The sequence below is a fragment of the Myodes glareolus genome, chromosome 10, assembly GCF_982192425.1.
Source record: "Myodes glareolus chromosome 10, mMyoGla1.1, whole genome shotgun sequence".
In the NCBI taxonomy this organism is placed as follows: domain Eukaryota; kingdom Metazoa; phylum Chordata; class Mammalia; order Rodentia; family Cricetidae; genus Myodes; species Myodes glareolus.
Genome location: NC_142035.1, coordinates 23,233,175 through 23,252,927, shown reverse-complemented (window position 1 = coordinate 23,252,927; position 19,753 = coordinate 23,233,175). Strand labels below are relative to the sequence as shown.

Sequence of the window (19,753 nt, the reverse complement as noted above, 5' to 3'; positions counted from 1 at the left end):
CAAAATCAAATAATTAAGGATTGAAGCCAGAGCCTTGTAATTGTACGGCAACCATTCTGCCTCTGAATTAAATTTTCAGAATCTGTTTTTTTTTTTTTTTTTGAAGACTTGGGGTCCTGCAGTGTTGTCCAGCCTGTGCTACGACACCCCACTGATATTTTGCCTTACTTCTTTTAAATTATTTATTTTTAGGGTGGGTCTCATGCAAACCATACTAGCTTCTAATTCACCATGTAGCTGAGACTGGCCTCTTCCTGCCTCTACTTTCCAAGTGCTGAGATTACATACAGTATTTTGCTGTTGATGAGACAGGGTCTCACTACGCACTCTGGTTGTCCTGGCCTTGAACTAAGTGAAATCTGCCTACCTCTCCGTCCGCCTCCCAAGTACTGGGATTAGAGACACAGGTCACTCACTACACCTGGGTACAGTGTTATTTTTAATAAGCAGAAAGCACAGGGTTCCCATACACATTGTCCTCCTTTTCCACACACAGCCTCTGCCACATCAGCATCCCCACACACACACACACACACACACACACACACACACACAGAGCAGTACTTTATTAGAATGACCCTATTTTGGATTTTGTTATCCACCCAAAGTCCATAATTTATACTAGCGATTAACATGAAAAACACAATTTTTTTAAAAAATTTAATTTTAAAAACATAGGTAAAATTACAAACAGAACATGAATGATTTGGGTAAATCTAGGATGTAACAAACAGAAATGAAGGATTATTTGGTTAAATTGGAATTGTGGGTAGCAGATTAGGGATGTAACTCAACAGTAGAACACTTTGCCTAACATGGGCAAGACCTTGGTCTGATCTCCTATACCAGAAAAGAGGGTGGGTAAGGAGGGAAAGGAAGAATGAATTATGGGTAAGTTTGGGAATTCAGTGCATAAATTCCCAGTAATTTTTTAATTGTCTTAAATTAACTAAAAGGGAGGGGTAGGAGCTGGGCATGGAGGCACATGACTTTAACTTAATCCCAGCACCGAGAGGACAACAGCAGGTGGATCTCTGAGTTTGAGGCCAGCCTGGTCTACAGAGTGAGTTCTACCCAGAACAGTCGCAAAAAAAAAAAAAAGGGGGGGGGGTGGTGGACGTGGGCACAGAGAGTTAGTCCTTTAATTCTGGTTTATTCCAAAAAGGGGAGGGATAGATGAGATTAACAATGACTTTACTGTTTCATCTCAATAAAGGAAAAATAGTTCCTCATTGTGGAATGGTACTGTCCGTATTTCTTTCCAAACAAGGACATTAAACGATTAGTCAGAACTCCTCGGCAGTCCCGGGACACTTATGCTTTGATTCTCAAGTACCAAGCAGGCTTTGTGAAATACAGACTAAACACAGGACACCTCCCATGACATCACATACATCAGTGTAATGGCCCATCTAGAACACAAAGCACTTAAACTGCTCCAAGAATGCCGCGCGTAGCCTGAGCGAGTGTGCTGGGCTTCTCTGCTGGTGTTAGCTCAGACACCTTTCTCTGTGCCCAGACTCCACAGCTGACAGATTCCCTCTACCGTACTTCACTCAGCTGCGAAGTACCAGGGTAACACCCAGCCTTCCCACTCCTCTGCTCATCCATAAACACACATGTACCTTGCAGGCCACCCTCCTTGCCTTTGCTTCTTTCAAAAGGGCCTTTGAACACCTTGATTTTTCATCTTTTCAAACTGAAGAGACAGCAACAAACAAAACTGCCCAAAATAGCTCAAGTATTATTTTGTCAAAGAGACCTTCTCTCTCTTCTTTTGGTTTTTGTTTTCTTGGCTCGTTTCCTTTTGTTTTGTTTTGTTTTGAGGCAGGGTCTCAGGTGGTCTAGGCGAACCCTGCACCACTCTGGAGCTGAGGAAAATCTTGCTTCCTCCAGTCTCCACCTCCCAGGAGCTGAAAGGACAGTGCCCAACTTCCTGAGGTGCTGGGATCCAATGCAGGACTTGGTACATGATGGGCAAGCACCAACTGAGCAACACCCCTAACTACCTTATCAAAAACACTCCTTCACATCCCATTATTCTCTCCAAACAGTAGCCGAGTCACCTCCGCCATGGTACTCATTATACGTGCAATTAAATATTCACTTAAGTATTTGCTTATTTCTCATCACCACAGTCAAAAAGACACAAGATGGTAAGAACTGCACCTCTCATCAGCCCGTGGCACGTGGGAGACATGTAAATAGTTGTTGACAAAACAAATCCCCCATCTGCACAATGTTTTAATTACCCACCCCCATCATCTTTGACCACAGAGATACCACAGACACACGGCTTCATTTATCCAAGCTCCATTAAATGCTCGAGATAAGCCAGCCCTCATACAAGTTCGGGGATAGAAGTAAGTCTGGGTCCTCTGGGAGCTCATAATCTTACAAAGAAAACAAAACGGAATTTAACATAAAAAACAGAACCAAGAACCACAATGAAAATGTCACTCACCAGAAGTAAAACACCCCAGTGTCAGGAAGGATGGAGGGCGCCCAGAACACTGACACACAGCTCATGAGAGGACAAACAGCAAGCGCCACTGGGAAATGTATTTGGTCGTATCTAGTTAAGATTGATGCCCAGCAAGCAAGGCTCAGGAATTCTACATCCTTGCCTCAACACAAGTGTATGCACGCGCTCACAGGTGCAGCGTCAGGTCAGGCCCCAAGGAGACACACCCCAAACCACCACCAGCACAAGAGCTTACGAATCAAGGCATGGCCATGTAACGAAATACTGTGCACTCAAGCCCCAGGACCAAAAAAGTAAATACTAGATGAGAATTAGCCAGCCATCACTACAAAGAACAGACTTATTAAATCTCTCAAACAAGGCTGAATGACAGCCGACGAGCACAAGAGACTGCAGAGCGGGTGTTTAAGGGCAAAAGAATCTACAGGACACAAGGTAAAGCTTTGTTAACCTTGGTGTGGGTGGTGGCGAAAAGGAATCAAAAGAGACGTTTGCAATCTTTTTGTTTGTTTTGTTTCTGTTTCTCTGTGTGACAGTCCTAACTGTCCTAGAACTGGCTTTGTAGACCAGGCAGGCCTTGAACTCAAAGAGATCCTCCTGCCTTTTTGCCTCCAGAGTGCTGGGATTAAAGGCGTGCGCCACCACTATACAGCAAGACTTCTGCAATCTTGGTAATGTGCTTTGTTTTACTGTAAGACAGTCTCATGTAGCCCAGGCTGGCCTCAGGTGCACTATGTAGCTGAAGATAACCTTCCGATCCTCCTGCTTCCACGTCCCAAGCGCTAGGCTGCTAGGACTACTCGCATGTGACACCACACCTGGCTTATGTGCCACTGTGAACTGCGCACAGAGGTCATGAATGTTAGTTACTCTACCAGCTGACTTACACCCTCTTGTTCTACCCTTGACCTGGATGCTGGGTATAGTTACACTGTAATATCATCTGTACACTCATGATTTGTGTCTATTCTTCCATTTTCTCTCTCTCTCTCTCTCTCTCTCTCTCTCTCTCTCTCTCTCTCTTTTGATTTTTCGAGGCAGGGTTTCACTGTAGTTTTTTTTTTTTTTTTTTTTTAAGACCAGGCCTCGAACTCACAGAGATCCACCTGCCTCTGCCTCCTGAGTGCTGGGATTAAAGGCATGCGCCACCACTGCCCGGCTCTTCCATTTCTCTTATATCCCAGTATGAACATACAAAATTCATTAAGATTTGGAATAGGCAGAATAAACAACAGAAATCAGAAACAGAAAACCCCTTATAGAAGAGGGCAGGGCAGAGACGGGAGAAGCAGCTGAGGAGCCGGGCGCAGTGACAGAGCTCATACAGAGAGGGGCCAAAGCTCTCTCACAAACATTTCAGCACCAAAACCAAACCATATATGCAAAAGAAATGTGCAAACTACAAGCATAATATATAATATAAATGCAGAGGTCTGTTTCAGATGACGACAGCCACAAACTTTCAAACATAGGCCCACGCTAAAAAAAAAAAAAAAAAAGTAAGATGTTGAAGTTGGGTGTAGTGGTGCACACCTTTGATCTTGGGAAGCAGAGACAGGAGGATCTCTGTGAGTTCAAGGTCAGCCTTGTCTAAGTGGTGAGATTCAGGACAACCAACCAGAGCTAGAGTAAAACCTTGTCTCAAAAATCCTACATACACACATGTGTACATATCTACACAAATGAACGAATGAATGAGTGAATAGAGTGTAAGATTTCACACAACAGGAAGGCTCAGTGAGCAGAGGCCCCTGCACACAAGCCTGACAACCTAGATTCAATTCAGGTCCTACAAGTGGCAAGAGTAAACTCCTGAGAGCTGTTTTTTGACTTCCCCATGAGTGCTACCGTGCATGTACCCTGCACTCACACATAATTACATAAATGGAATCTGAAAATCAATTTCACACTTATTTTTCATTTCCAAAAAGCTTGAGGGCTAGAGATTCGGGGCTAGCATGCACGGAGCCCTGGACTCCATCCTCAGCACTACACAAGGCTGGTGTAGTGGTGTAGGCCTGATGCCGGCACTCAGCCAAGGTGGAAGCAGGCAAAGCAGCAGCAGTTCAAGGTCATCCTCACCTAGGTGGTAATTTAAGACCAGTCTGGGACACAGGAGTCAACAAATAATATGTAAGTAAATAGTTAAAACAACCACCACCAAAAGGTCTTGAAAGTGAAGAGGCTGCCATGATGGGGAAGAGGGGTGGGAGAGACAGCCTCAAATAGTTCTTAAATGCTGAGGGCACATGTGTCTCACCAGTCAGCAAAACTGTAAGCTCCACCAGGGCACAGCCCACTTACACTCCTTTTATTCTCTGCCCCAGCGCTCAACACCATTCTGGGCATGGAATCAGTACTCAATAAAAACTAGGTAGACTTTTTATTCTTCAACTTTGTTCAAAGAGAAGGACAACCTGGAGGAGGTCCAAAAGAGAACCACAGACTGATCAAAGGGAGGAATAACAGGTCCTGGAGGAAAGGTTAAAATGAACTGAACTTGTTTAGCTTGGAGAAAAGGCAACTGCAGAATTAAGGAGAAATTTAGAACAACACCGGGGCTGGAAGCCATTGCAGAGGTCTCCTAGTCCAAGGTCTGCACCTCATAGACGAGGAGACTAAAATCAAGGGAGAGGCTGCAACTTGGGGAAGGTAGGTTAGGGAATTTTTTTTTAATTTTTGCTTTATAGTGAAGATTAAATGTACTCAAGCAGTATGAGCTTATATGGCAATAAAAATAGCAGTTACAGACTGGGTGTGGCGTCACACGCACTAATCCCGGCACTGCAGAGGCAGAGGCAGAGGCAGGGGGAGCTCTGAGTTGAAGGTTAGCCTGGCCTATAAAGTAAGATCCTGTTTCAATAAATAAATCCTCAGTCACTAAATGTAAGACAGAAAGAGGAAATCAACACAGACAATACCACTGCAATAATTATTAGTCAAGAACCATCAAGAGGATCATATCATCTAACAGTCCAATTTGGACACATATCCAAAAGTCGGGTCTCGGAGAGATCTTCGCACACCAGTGTCTACTGTGACGTTATTCACAACAAACAAGAGATGGAAGCAGGCTGAATGTCCACTGAATCGGGTGGATAAAAAAGTACGGGATAGGGGCTAGAGAGATGGCTCAGTGGTTAAGAGCACTAACTGCTCTTCCAGAGGACCCGGGTTCAATTCTTAGCACCCACATGGCAGCTCACAACTGTCTGAAGATCCAGTTGCAGGGGATCTGACACCTTCACACCAATGCACATAAAATAAAGTTAAATAATAAACCATAAAATAAATAAATAAATAAATAAATAAGTACGGGATACTGTGCAATGGAAATTAGGCCAGCCCTCACAAGAAGTCTTGTCACATGCTACAATATGAATGGACAAAGAAGATCTTAAGCTAAGTGAAGTGAGATGATTGTACTCATATTCGATGATTAGGATGATCAAACTCCCTATTAAAAATAAGGAAAAAGTCCGCTGGGTGTGGTGGTGCACTCCCTCGATCCCGGTTCTGGGAGGCAAGAGGAGCTTGGTCAAGGCCAGCCAGGTCTACAGAGCTAGATCTGGGACAGCCGGGACTATACAGAGAAGGGGAAAATGCTAAGAAAATTAGAAAATTAGAGCCTATAATACTAAAAAAGGAAATAACTTAAGATTTATTTACAATTTCAATAATAAAAATAAAAATAGACTATCTAAACATGAATAGCCTCTGTTCCAGTAAATGAAAAGGTGCCAGATATAATTCTATGTATATTTTATATTTGTTAAGGTACTATTTCTTTTTTTTTTTCCCAGTGCTAAAGACTGAACCCAGTCTCTCATGCATGCAAACAACAAAGAACTGAGCTATACCCCAGCCCTGGCAGAGCACTTATGGGAAAAATTAATATGCACACATTTCCATAAAGACTGGAAGGGAACCAGCAGAGATGAAAACACTGACATTTTCAGATTTGAAGTCACAGGTAATTTTTACTTTCTTTATCACTAAAATTTTATGTAATTAAGTAGGGCAGTGGTGGCACATGCCTTTAATCCTAGCACTTAGGAGGAAGAGGCAGGCGGATCTCTGAGTTCAAGGGCAGCCTGGTCTAGAGAGAGGTCCAGGACAACCAGGGCTACACAGAAACCCTATCTCAAAAAACAAACTAACAAAAATTGTTATATGACTTAAAAAGAATTAAGAAACTAAAATCCTTTAAAGAGCCGTCAACGCGGTCAACTAAATCCACGTAAAACCTGAGAAAGCATAAAAAGGAATTCTAGACACACACAAACACAAAAAAAAAATTAAGCATTTTCTCAGGTGGGCTTCTAGCAAACAGAGGCACAATTGTTTTAAGAGAAAAGTTTCATGACTCAGCGGTAGCAGCAAAAACTGTGCAGTTTCAAAACAGCAACTTCCTGGTGTGCCAGCACAAATGGCTCTGACTCTTTTGGGAGGTTCGACAAGAGAACACTTGAATGGGGTTTGTAGGCCCAGGTGATTGTATGCCCGCTTGGGGTTAGGAGGAAAGTAGCTGAGAACATGCCTGCAGCTCAGTGCTTCTCACCTGGGCAGGCAGCAGGATCAGGTCTACTAGGAGTGCACAGGCAGGACAGCATGGCAGATTCCCACCGCCATACACAGAGATACTTCCAGGCCGTGCATTGCGCTACAAGGCAGATTTAGCTTTTACTCAGATAAAAAGGGTTTATATGCTGCACACTGCTTCCCAGAGTTGAGGTGGTGAGGACGGCTCCCACCCAGCCGACTCAGAGGCAGTGAACGGACTTCCGCCATGTTGGACTGGGCGGAGCAAGCAGGCAGGGCCATGTTTGCCCTAGCAATGCCCTCGTTTAGGTTTTTAAGAAGCTCTTAGCATTTTAAGAAGCTGTCATGGTCAGAAAAGTATTACAGACATGCAATAAGGACAGATTCAGACATAAAAGACCTCTAAGTGAGACACAGTGTATTTTTAAAAAAAATGTATGTAGGCTTGGGAGAGAGAAGAAAAAGAGTATAAAGAGTTATAAAAAGAAGTAAATGTTTTTTTAAAAAATAAAACAAAGTCTTTAAAGAGACAGTACAGACAGTCAAAGATTAAAGGAGTAAAGATAATAAAATAAATATTAAAAGGTAATAGACTAAAATCAAGCCACATAAAGATGGAATACACATAGAGTCTGGATTATGTATATTACCGTGTTTTCTTTGAATTATTTGACTGTGAAGGAACTAAGTACAAAGAGACACTTCATTGTATGGGCTGCTAAAGATAAATCAACATAAAGGTATCTTGACTTCAAAATTTGGGTCTAAGGATTTGTTGCTTTGGAAAAGAGGTTCTGCTTTTGTTTCCCCAGAATATGAGAACTTGTGGATTAATTCTAGACTAATGTGGTTTGATGGACCAAGGACCCCCACACACACAAAGGTTGCCGTGAACACCTACCAAAAATACTTCACCCAACAAAAAGCTGAAAGCAGTTTGGAGAGAACTACACCCAAATTCCCAAATACTGTTTATAAACGTTGATTTATATTTAAAGGGGGATATGCTATAGAGATTTACATTGGTATAGATCTTGGTTTATTGATACAAATTTAAGGTCAATTTTGTTATATGTACATTTCTGCTCTTGATTAAGGTATTCTGTTTGTACAGTTCATTTAAAAATTATGTACAATTTTTAAATTATGCATGTATAATTAAATATAAATACATTAAAATTATATTACATATAAATTAAAATGCAATGTATAATTAAGAAATATAAGTTAAGTGGAGACAGAGTTGGTTCTCTTTTTGTGGTGGTTCCCAGTTTGCTGAAAATGAACTCTGCTTGAAGGTATACTGTACTCCTTGATTAACATAGTCTAATGTTCACAAAACTAGAGAAATACATTGAAGTGATTGTGATTCTAAACTAGATAGACCAGGCATTTGAGATAACATTAGAAGATCAAAGAGAATGTGACTATTCAACTGGAGTTAGAAAGGTAAAGAAATGCATTCATTTATGGTTGAGGATCCTGAAATCTGTAAGTTTTGAAGAGGAGTACTGAGTCCTTGCTGCTGTTGGTACTGCTGCTGCTGCTGGAGGCAGGAAAGCTGGCTGAGGTGTTGATAATGGGCAGGCAGGTGAAAAGTCATTCTTTACAACTGGAGTTCTAAAATAGCTCATGTATTCATTCATGAAATTGCTACTAGGTGTCTCACAGACAGACTTCGGATCAATCCGTATAGGAACTGACATCGGAGGTGACTGCTTTGAAACTGATAAGGCAAGTTGCTCAGCAGTGGACCACTTCTCTTTTAGTAAAAAATTATTAATTAATTAAAAAAAGAAATATAAGTTAATAGATAATCATCTATAATAGTCAACTTTCTAGTCATGATAGTTAGGGTTTCTAGATAGAGATATATTTCAGTTAGATAGGTATTCTTCAAATCATTCAGAGACCTTCAGAATGTGGCATTTAAAATGTTTTAAAAACTTAGGACTTTTCATGACATGAGATACATCTGCTCCTGGCAGCACCAATTACTTCAACAGGATGATGGGCATCGAAGAGGCTACTTATAGAGCTTGTTAGCCATTTGGGCAAGAAACTGCTCTTGCCTGGACTGCTTGATGTTATGCTGTATGAACTGGAAATGCAGGACCCACAGAGACATGACTACTGAACTTGCCTAAGGGTGAGACGATTCTTCGGGGTTCCTGTTACACAAAAGAGTCTGTCAAGACATTCTGCAAGACACAGAAGAAAGCAACTGATGTACTTTAGCATTACAATGAAGAACAGATCTTCAAATTTCCTGCTTCATGGAAAAGTCTGCTAGATACTATAGCCCTGTAGGTTGAAGATGGCTGCCCCAACAGTATAGAAGAACTTTGGGTGACTATCCAGGCAGCGAGATGTCTCTGTCAATTCTAGAGTTATAGAAGTTGCTTACAATGCACTTCCTGTTTACTTAGGTAATATTATTTCCTTCTGGAGTCTTTGATGGAGTTGAAAAATAGATAGTTATAGTTTTCCTTAGTTATGATAAAACATAAAGTAGATATAAATATTGCAACTGTAATTCTTGCTTGATACCTGTTTTGTTATATGTAATTTTACTATGCTAAAGTAAAAACCTTCTTTTTTATTTAAACAGAATAGGGGAACTGGTGTGGGAGGTCCTTCTGTATATGTTATTTTTACTGGTTAATGAATAAAGAAACTGCCTTGGCCTGTTGATAGGGCAGAGTAGAACTAAGTGAAAAAAACTAAACTGAATGCTGGGAGAAAGAAGGTGGAGTGAAGAAGCCATGGAGCTGCCAGCTAAAACCTTGTTGGTAGGCCACAAGCCTCATGGTAAAATACAAACTAATAGAAATGGGTTAATTTAAGATATGAGTTAGCCAGAAATATACTTAAGCTATTGGCCAAACAGTATTGCAAATAATATAGTTTCTATATGGTTATTTCGGGGCTGAGCAGCCGGGAACTAATTGGCAGTCTCATACAACAGTCCAGGATTCAAGACATCATAATAAACCATCTGGTCAAAGGTAAACTAAGGCCTTAAATAATCATGCCTTGGACTTTAAGTTCATAAAGAAAAAGAAATATGAGGACTGGAGAGATGGCTCAGTGGTTAAGAACACTGCCTGCTCTTCCAGAGGTCCTGAGTTCAATTACCAGCAACCACATGGTGGCTCACAACCATCTGTCATTAGATCTGATGTACTCTTCTGGTATGCAGGCACACATAATAAATAAATCCTAAAAAACAAAGAAAGAAAAAGAGGAAAAGAAAAAAGAAAGAAAGGAAAGGAAATATTTTGTCACCCAAAGAAAAGTAGCATAAAATAACTCTACAATGAATAACTGGAAAAGGTCCCTAACAGTAAAAACAACCATCAGGCTGTGACACGATATCCCAAGCTAGGTTCCACTGCTGGGGTACTTAGAAGCAACACCTGTCTTGAACCGACACCATAGAGACCCAGAGGGGTCTCACAGGCTTTTCCACCAGTGTGGTTTGCACATAAATAAGGTTTCATACCAACCAAAAGAACAAACTTTACCTGGGAAGTGCTGGAGAGAGTCCTGTCCCACTGTCTTGGGGTGGGAGATACTGATACCAGTTGGCTGCATATTGGAACCCACTGGGAGATGCTAGTCTGGTTCCTCTAGAAAAGAAAAACATTGTCAGAAATCATGGAATACACCTTTAATTACTCCATTTGGGAGCAGAGGTGGAGAATCTTCTAAGGCCAGTCAGAGTGACATAGGAAATTCCAGGCCAGCCAGGCCTACATACTGAGACTTCTTTTTCAAAAGGGGTTGGGAGAGAAGAAATACATATTCAGCCTTCAAGTTTGGGTCTGAGCAAGAGCTCCTAAACCTCCTGGGATTCAGATACGAGTGTCTTGTCCTTTCTAACAAGTACTTTCGAACTTTATGCCAATGACTAGACTCTAAGGACAGGACTGGTTGGGTGAAGGAACCAATCTCTTAAAGCTCACAATGGCCAAAGTGCCACTGCGTAAGCTAAGTGTATTGTTACTATTCTATTCATACAAAAAAAAAAAAGTATGTGTATCAACAACTCCCCAATGTCACCAAGTTATTAAATGGCAGCTTTAGTATTAATACTGGAACCCAGGTAGCTACCTCCAGAACACATACACATTTTTTTTAAAAGATTTACTTACTATGTATACAACATTCTGCCTCCACGTATGCCCACAGGCCAGAAGAGGGAGCCAGATCTCATTACAGATGGCTGTGAGCCACCATGTGGTTGCTGAGAATTGAACTCACAACCTCTGGAAGAGCAGCCAGCGCTATTAACCACTGAGCCATCTCTCCAGCCCCAACCCATGCACATTTAAGAGACCAAAAGAGAACAGTTTACCCTGAAGTCCTTCTAATTCTAATCTGGAGGTAGAACCATTAGTAAAGCTTCAAACCAATTATAACAGCACATTGGGGGTGAGGAGGTAAGGGGGTGGCGGGGTGGCACTAAAGAGACTACTCGGTGGTTCAGAGCACGGGGTATCAAACACTTCTAGGGGGTCGATTCTCAGCACCCACATGGTGGCTCAGAACAGCCTGTAACTCCAGTTCCAGGAGATCTAATGCTCTCTTCTGGCCTCTGCTGGCGCTTGTACTCACCCATGTACTTACACAGGAATATTTAAAAAAAAAAATCTTAAAAAAAATATCATATTTGGATCTGGTACTATGACTTGCTGCCATGTCTCCTGAGTGCGGTGCCCTAGCCGCTTTGGTGGAAGCAGAGCCAACTCCCTTGAGTACTCTTCTGACCTCTCCACCATGGCGTGCATGCTCACAAATATGAAATTAAACAAGTAAGTAAATAAATGTAGTAAGGTCTAGAGTCATCCTTTAAAAAATTAAAATTAGCTGGGCACTGGTGGCGCACGCCTTTAATCCCAGCACTCAGGAAGCAGAAGCAGTCTCAAAAGAGAAGAAATCATCACCATAGAAACATAGTTTTTATTAGCTAATTCTTGACCAAACCTAACAAAATTATTAATTTTAAAAATCTGGGGCCAGTGAGACGGCTCGCTGGGAAAGGACAACCAGGTGGCCTGAGTTTTAGCTCCAGGACCCACGAGGTAGGAGACAACACCCACATTGTCATCTAACCTCCACATCCAGTGCAGCACGTGTGCCCAGGCGTGTGCCCAGTCACACACAGAAGTAAATCAGACCTCTGAGGTCAAGGTTAACATAGTTTAAAGGGCAAGTTGTAGATAACCTACACAGAGAAACCCTGTCTCAGAAAACCAAAAAAAGGAGCACAGAAAGAAAGGAAGAGGAAAGAAAGAGAAAGAGAAAAGAGAAAAAAAAGAAAGAAAATCTGAGGCACCAGGCAGTGGTGGCACACGAATATAATCCTAGTACTCAGGAGGTAGAGGCAGGAGGATCACTAAGATCAAGGCCAGCCTGGTCTACAGAACAAGTTCCAGGACAGCCAAAGCTATAGACGGAAGGAAGGAAGGAAGGAAGGAAGGAAGAAAGGAAGGAAGGAAGGAAGGAAGGAAGGAAGGAAGGAAGGAAGGAAGGAAGGAAGGAAGGAAAAAAATCTGAGGCTCAGAGAAGTCAGATGCTTACTCAAGATTCCACCTATAGCAGGCGGTGGAACCAAAACTCCCCTGCTGCTTTCCAGATCCTGAAGAGGTTCACTTCTGTGGATTTGTGAAGGCCTTTCCAACTTCAGCACCCAGTCCAAATCCCCTGCCCAACCCTGTGAGCAATAAACACCTGCTACTACAGATTTCCACTTTGAACTAGCCCTAGGAGAATTATCGTAGTAGCATCAAGCTCTGTTACAATGTATAAGAAATCCTAAAGAGATTTTCTTTTGTTTTGTTTTCATTTGCTTTGTTTTTCCCAGGATTTCCCTGTGTAACAGTCCTGGCTGTCCTGAAACTTGCTTTGTAGTCCAGACCCGTGCCTGCCTCTGCCTCCCAAGTGCTGGGATTAAAGGTGGCACCACCACCGCCTGCTCTAACGAGGTCTTCTTTATCTAACCTTGCATTTTTGTTCCAAGAAAGATAAATAGGAATTAAAGAAAGAGGCCCAACTAATAGAGGGCAGTTGAGAGGTGGGTTTTGTGGATGCTATTAACAAAAAAGAAATGAGCCTGTAATAATTCCTATGCCCAAGAACAAGAAATTTAAGAGAGCTGGGCACAAATCTCCAAGGCAAATCAAGATGTACATTTCAGGTCTCCAGCCCAATAAATTTCTGTTTCCTATTTCCCCAAATTATCTGTCTCCAAAACTAATTTAGGGCTCAACAGAAAATTCCTTATCTAGCATGCATGAGACCTTGGGTTTAACCCTCAACACACACACACACACACACACACACACACACACACACACACACACACACAAATTTCTAATAGACCAATTGTCATTTCCTCAGCCATCCTCAGATCTTTTTTTTTTAATTTTTACGATTTATTTATCTTTATTTTATGTGCATTGGTGTGAAGGTGTCAGATCCCCTGGAACTGGATTTTCAGACAGTTGTGAGCTGCCATGTGGGTGCTGGGAATTGAACCCGGGTCCTCTGGAAGAGCAATCAGTGCTCTTAACCACTGAGCCATTTCTCCAGCCCCCATCCTCAGATCTTAATTCAGCTTCTGTCTTACTTAGCATCTGGAATTACTCCAGCAAATGACTCCTTCTAGGCAACAGGAAGACACCTCAAACAAAATTTCCTGAGCAGCAACTTTGCACTTTGTTAGGGCGGCAAGGAACGTAAGTAGAGAATGTAGTTATTCACATATGAATTAAAAATAGATAAAATAACAATTCAAAAGATAGTCAAAGGCAGGAATAGTGTCTGCTATATCAAACGGTGCCCTGACCAAGTTTTGCAAATACCTGACGAAAATTACAAACCGGCCCATGCCTTGGTGACTAGGAATTCCGTTGTCATGTTCTTGACCGTTCTGGAGGTCAGGAGTGACTTTCTCAAGAGGATTTAAGGTCATATCTCAGGAGGGACGTGAGCTCCCCATAAAGATTAGAATGAGTCTAGAAATCTTTCTTTTTCTTCATTCATTCATTCAACAAGTGTTAGGTTGTGCCAAATATTATCTGTACTAGACAGTGAAAGTTCCAGGGCCGTTTCTCCTGAAGCTTTTGCTCTGATAACTATGCATTCCACAGAACTATACAAGAATTCATTTAAAGCCCCTGAAACAAATCTAAGGAAAAAAAAAAAAACTCAGAATGCAAAAGGACTACTGCGGCGCACCACGCCGGTCTGCGCTCTATGCGCCACCATACAGTTGATGAACCGGGCAAGGAGCTGGAGACAAACACATAATGGCTCACAGAGACAGAGGCACAGGTCATCCTTGATGCCAAAATCCTTGAAACAGGAATGACCCCTTTTTTGTGTCCAGGGGCAGCTTAGATAGGGACAGCCACGCCCCAGCCAAAGGCACCAGAAACCATTCCCCTGCCATCAGGAACTCCTGAGGGTCTTGCTCAGAGCAACTGTAGGCACTCAGATGAGGGGAAAACAAGTTGTTTACAAGAAATTCAGGATCTGGGGGTTCGCAGCTCCCAACAGACTACAAGGAGACATATGTCATTTTTCACGTGAACCTGGAGCCCCCAGTATCTTATACTCAAGGTCACATTGTGACAGACATGGACTAGACACCCCCCCCCAGTCCCCCGCGACTCCAGTAAGTGCGCCCCGCGCTCTTCTCCCAGAGAGTGATCCTCATCGCATGAAGATCCGAGGTCACTACCTTCTAAAAAAAAGCGGAGAAGCCAAGGCCAAATGAGGGAAAGAAGGGTGGGAAGCTGCCTCAGTTTCCCTGTGGAAAGGTGGCCACGCAACCGAGCTGTGGCACAGGCTCCCCCACTTCTCCCCTGCTCTCCCGCCCCGCCCTCTCCAATCCCAACCTGGAGACGCGCGAGCGTCTATAGAAAAGTATTCCTGCACTCACAAGGACTCGCACCAGCAACGCCATGTTCCTCCGTGATCATTTCCGGGTGAAGGGTGGGCTTCCGGAATCCCGGTTGTCACCACCCCTTCAGGACGCTGCCCTCTTGCTAAAGGTAGTCGGGCGCCCGCAGCGCAGGCGTAGATGTCGCACTGTTTTCCCGCGGCGGATCTGAACGGGGTTCCAGGGCGCGCGTCTCCTCGCGGGTCTTCTGGCCCCGCTGTGCGTCACAAAGGTTCACGTTCTTCCACCACACCGCCTCCTGAACCCCGGCCTCACATCCCAGTCACCCTACGGTAACCCCTCGACAGCCATTCTTTCCCTGACTCCACCCCCAGGAGACGACCGGGCTACAGGGGACAGGACCTCGGGTGTCCCAGTAGTTTAAAAAAAGCCCAGAAGTCTGAGAACCTAAGAGCACAGTCCTGGAAAGCCTGGAAAGGAGTTGTCACTTGCCAGACATGATGCCTGGCAGAAGAGGGACTTGGGGCTTGTGGTTGGCTAATTAATAGGAGCGTCTTCGAATATTGATAGGAAAGAATTAGTAAAAGAATAGCCTGCGGTGGTGGCCCATGCCTTTTATCCTAGCACTCGAGAGGCAGAGGCAAGCAGATCTCTGAGTTCGGGGCCAGCATGGTCTACATGGGGGAAACTCAGAGAAACCCTGTCTGGGCCTTGGGGACAGAATTAGTAAATGAACAGACCGGGAGGCGAAGAGCTAGCGGTTCAAGCACTTTCTCTCCACCCAGTCAATAAAGAGCCACTGAGTGTTCCATACGTACTGGACTCCATCCAGTGCCTGGTAACACTGTGGCTCTCATGAGCTGGTTGGGGAAAGTAAGGGTAGGTGTGTCCAGGCAACTCCTGAGAAAAATAAAAACTGATAAATAGCTAGTAAAAACAATAATACTTGGCCAACTTAGCCAGGAAAAGCCTATCTGAGTAAGTGACATATAAAATGGGATCCAGGATGATCCTTTTTTTTTTCTTTTAAACAAAATTTCTTGTAGCCCAGGCTGACCTCAGACTCTCCATTCCTGAGGCTGGCCTTGAAGTTCTGACCCTCTCCTGCCTCTGCCTCCCAAGGGCTAGGATACAGGCTGTGACACTATGCCCAGCCCCGCAAATTTGCTTTGGTTTTTGGAGCAGGTCTCACTATGTAGCTGTGGCAGGCCTGGAACCCAGGAACTCACCGAGAACCAACTACCTCTGCCTCCCGACTGCCTCCACATCTGGCAAAATTCTGTATATTTATTAAGTTTGTTGTTTTTAAATGTTTACGTGCAGAATGACTAAATTAAGTTTATGACAGGGTAATACAAAGCAGAGGTTCCTCCATCTTGTTTTCGGTCTTTTTGTTTTTTGAGACAGGATTTCTCTGTGTGACAGCCCTGGCTGTCCTGGAACTCACTTTGTAGACCAAACTGGCCTCCAACACACAGAGATATGCCTACCTCTACCTCCAAAGTGTTGGGAGTAAAGGCCTAAGCCACCACTTCCCGCAATCCATCTTGTATTCTTGCTGAGACCATTTCAGGTTTAACTATAATTTGATCTCCTTGATGGAGAATCCCTTGGAAAATTACCCAACACTATTCTCGGAGCCCAAGGTCATGATGCCCTATTTTACCTTTTTGAGCTTCTACTACCCCACCTATTGGTGCAAACCTCCCCCTCTAGCTAACCCCTTAGCGTCTGTTAAATTGCTTGCTTGTCTGAAGCCCCCTGCAGCTTCAGAGGGAGATGCTTTCAAAAACCCCATGTTCTGAATGCTCGGTGCCACACTTAGGATCCGAATACTTGAGTGTAGTCCTGGCCGACTGGAACAAAGACTTTCAATTGCCTATAAACTATGTCTGCGCATTCATCTCTGGTGGGCTCTCTGTAACAAGTTAGCATATATATGTTAATTCATTTGTTTTTTAGGTTGAAAAATATTCTAAGTGGTATTCAAAAACATAATTCAAGTTGGGAGTGGTGGTACATGCCTTTAGCCCCAGCACTTGGGAGGCAGAGGCAGGCAGATCTCTGTGAGTTAGAGGCCTGGTCTACAGAGTGAGTTTCAGGACAGCTAGAGCTACACAGAGAAAATGTCTCAAAAAACTTTGAAAATAAAAGTTTTTGTGGAGGTCTTCCATTTTGTCTCCTCAGTGGCTATTCTAATTTATCTTCCTACCTACAGTATTGCAAGTGTTTCCTTCTCCCCTTCTCTCAACACAGTTATAACAGCTAGTCTCATAGATGGGATATCTCATTGTGGTTTCAATTTACACTTCCCTGATGATTAATGATGAAGTATTTTTCCCATAAGCTTATGACCAATTACATATCTTTTGGGGAGAAATGACTATTCTCAAAAATCCTTTGCCCATTGTTGGGGACTGATGGTGTCTATTGGTTGGTTGGTCAGGTAGTGTGGTGTGTTTGTGTGTGTGTGTGTGTGTGTGTGTGTGTGTGTGTGTGTGTGTGTGTATACAATGTTTATCAGATTAAAAAAATATTGATTATTTTTCCTCAAAGTCTCTCTGTTTAACCCTAGCTGTCGTGGAACTCACTCTGTAGATCAAACTGGCTGAGAACTCTCAGAGATCCACCTGCCTCTGCTTTCAAGTGCTGGGATTAAAGGCGTGGACTTCCATGCCTGGTTAAGAGATAATGATTCTTAGTTTGCTGAGGTTTTAGATGTGTGTGTGTGTGTGTGTGTGTGTGTGTGTGTGTGTGTGTGTGCCATAGGTGGACATTAGATGTCTTGCTCAATCCTTCTCCACCTTATTTTGCAATTTTTATTAATCACTATCACCTGTATATGTAGGCATGTGTGCCACAGAATATGTGTGGAGGTGAGAGGGCACTGCCCAGTCTCACCTTCCATCTTTATGTGGGTTTCAGGGACAGAACTCCTGTTGCTAGGACTGTACAGTTAATGCTTTATATGCACTAAACTATCTTACTGGCCTCACTGTATTTTTGTTTGTTTGTTTTTTGAGACAGGGTCTCTCTGTGTAGCCCTGGCTCTCCTAGAATTGTCTATGTAGACCAGGCTTTCTCAAACTCACAGAGATCCTTCCTTGGTGCCATTGCCTCCCTGGTTCTGGGATTAAAAGTATACGCCATCACCACCAATTGTCTCTCTCTCTCTCTCTCTCTTAGATTCATTTATTTATTATGTATGTAATCGTCTGTATGCATGTTTACCTGCAAGCCAGAAGAAAGTATCAGATCTCATTATAGATGGTTGTGAACCACCATATCGTTGCCAGGAATTAAACTCAGGACCTCTGGAAGGATAATCAATGCTCTCAACCTCTGAGCCATCTCTCCAGCCCTAGACAGGTTCTTTTTTTTTTTAATTTATTACGTATACAACATTCTGCCTCCATGTACACCTGCACGCCAGAAGAAGGCACCAGATCTCATTACAGATGGCTGTGAGCCACCATGTGGTTGCTGAGAATTGAACTCAGGACCTCTGGAAGAGCAGCCAGTGCTCTTAACCTCTGAGCCATCTCTCCAGCCCTCTAGACAGGTTCTTTAACTGGACCTGAGGATTGCTAATTTGGCTAGATTGGCTGACTAAAATGCTCCAGTGGAGACTGTGTATGCTTGGTTTTCACATGGCTGCTCGAGTCCAAATTCAGGTCTGTGCTAACTCCCCACCTTACCCAGGCCTTTCTTCCAGGTCTTTTTTTTTTTGTGTGTGTGTGTGAGTGTGTGTGTGTATAAAAATTCTTCCCCTTAGAAAATGTTTCAGTTTAGTAGACATGGTTTGGTTTGGTCTGGTTTTTTCAGGAATGGGAATCTAATTCAGGATTTGGCAAATGCTAGGCAAGCAGTAAACCAGAGATACACCTACCTCATCTTTCTCATAGTAATTTTGTATTTTGGTTTTTTTTGTTTTGAGACGTGGCCACTACACTGGTCTCCTGGACTCAAGTGAGCAGGAGGGTGCCTCTGCATTCATAGTCCTTGGGTTACATATGTGCAGTCAATCCCAGTTTTAAGTTAAAAGGCTTAGCATGACGAATCTGCCTTCTCCACTTTGTAAGTCATTAATCATTGTTCACCTGGTCCCTAGGCTAGTGTCTCCCATCAGCTCCCATCCATGTCATTCACCTTCAGCATGCCCAGTCTCCTTCCTTTTCTTGTACTGCTAATCTGTGTTCACCCAAACCCCTCTATTCCAATCCCATTTTCCAAGTAATATACATGGTCTTCACAACCACAGAGGATTGGTACTTAACCTCAACTATCTTTAGTCTTCAGTCTTTTAAGCCGGGTGTTATGACACATGCTTATCATCCCATCCCCAAGCATGCCAATGCAGGGTGCTTGCTGAGTCCAAAGCCAATCTGAACTACTACAGTGTGAAATCTTGTCCCAAAAACAAAACCAAACAAACACCAGGGGATAGACTAATATGCTCAAAGTTCATTATATACTTGTATTAAAATGTCTATATAAAACACCATATCCTGTATGATGAGCATACAGACATAAGAAATTTTCAGAAATAAGCTATCCTTAAGCTTTAAAAGAGAAAAACATCCCAAGATCTGCCTAGGGAAAGATATACTGCAATAGCTCACCTATAGAATGAAGGTATGGCAGCTGTGCCGTAGGGTAGCTGTGAGAACTGAGGATGCAGAGATTTACATCATGCTTGGTCCCCCCAGCAGCAATGAGATATGCATCTCTTAGAGCGTGGTTCTAGCCTCTGGACTGATGTCCTGATGGCATTTCTTCAACCTGTGCAAGTCCTTCGGCTCCTGAAGGATGTA

At 43.1% G+C, this 19,753-nt stretch overlaps 1 protein-coding gene across 1 annotated transcript in view; it reads right to left on the bottom strand.

Annotated features, from left to right (window-relative positions):
- The window catches only part of Uqcc1 (ubiquinol-cytochrome c reductase complex assembly factor 1), an 87,156-nt gene extending 72,025 nt beyond the window's left edge, over positions 1 to 15,131 (bottom strand). The window contains exons 1-2 of the mRNA XM_048431572.3: positions 14,979 to 15,131; positions 10,555 to 10,659 (exon numbers count right to left, since the gene is read on the bottom strand). Coding sequence (XP_048287529.1) covers positions 10,555 to 10,659; positions 14,979 to 15,002 — 129 coding nt within the window. The 5' untranslated portion in view covers positions 15,003 to 15,131. The remainder of the gene's footprint in view (positions 1 to 10,554; positions 10,660 to 14,978) is intronic.
- Between the last annotated feature and the right edge of the window lie 4,622 nt (positions 15,132 to 19,753).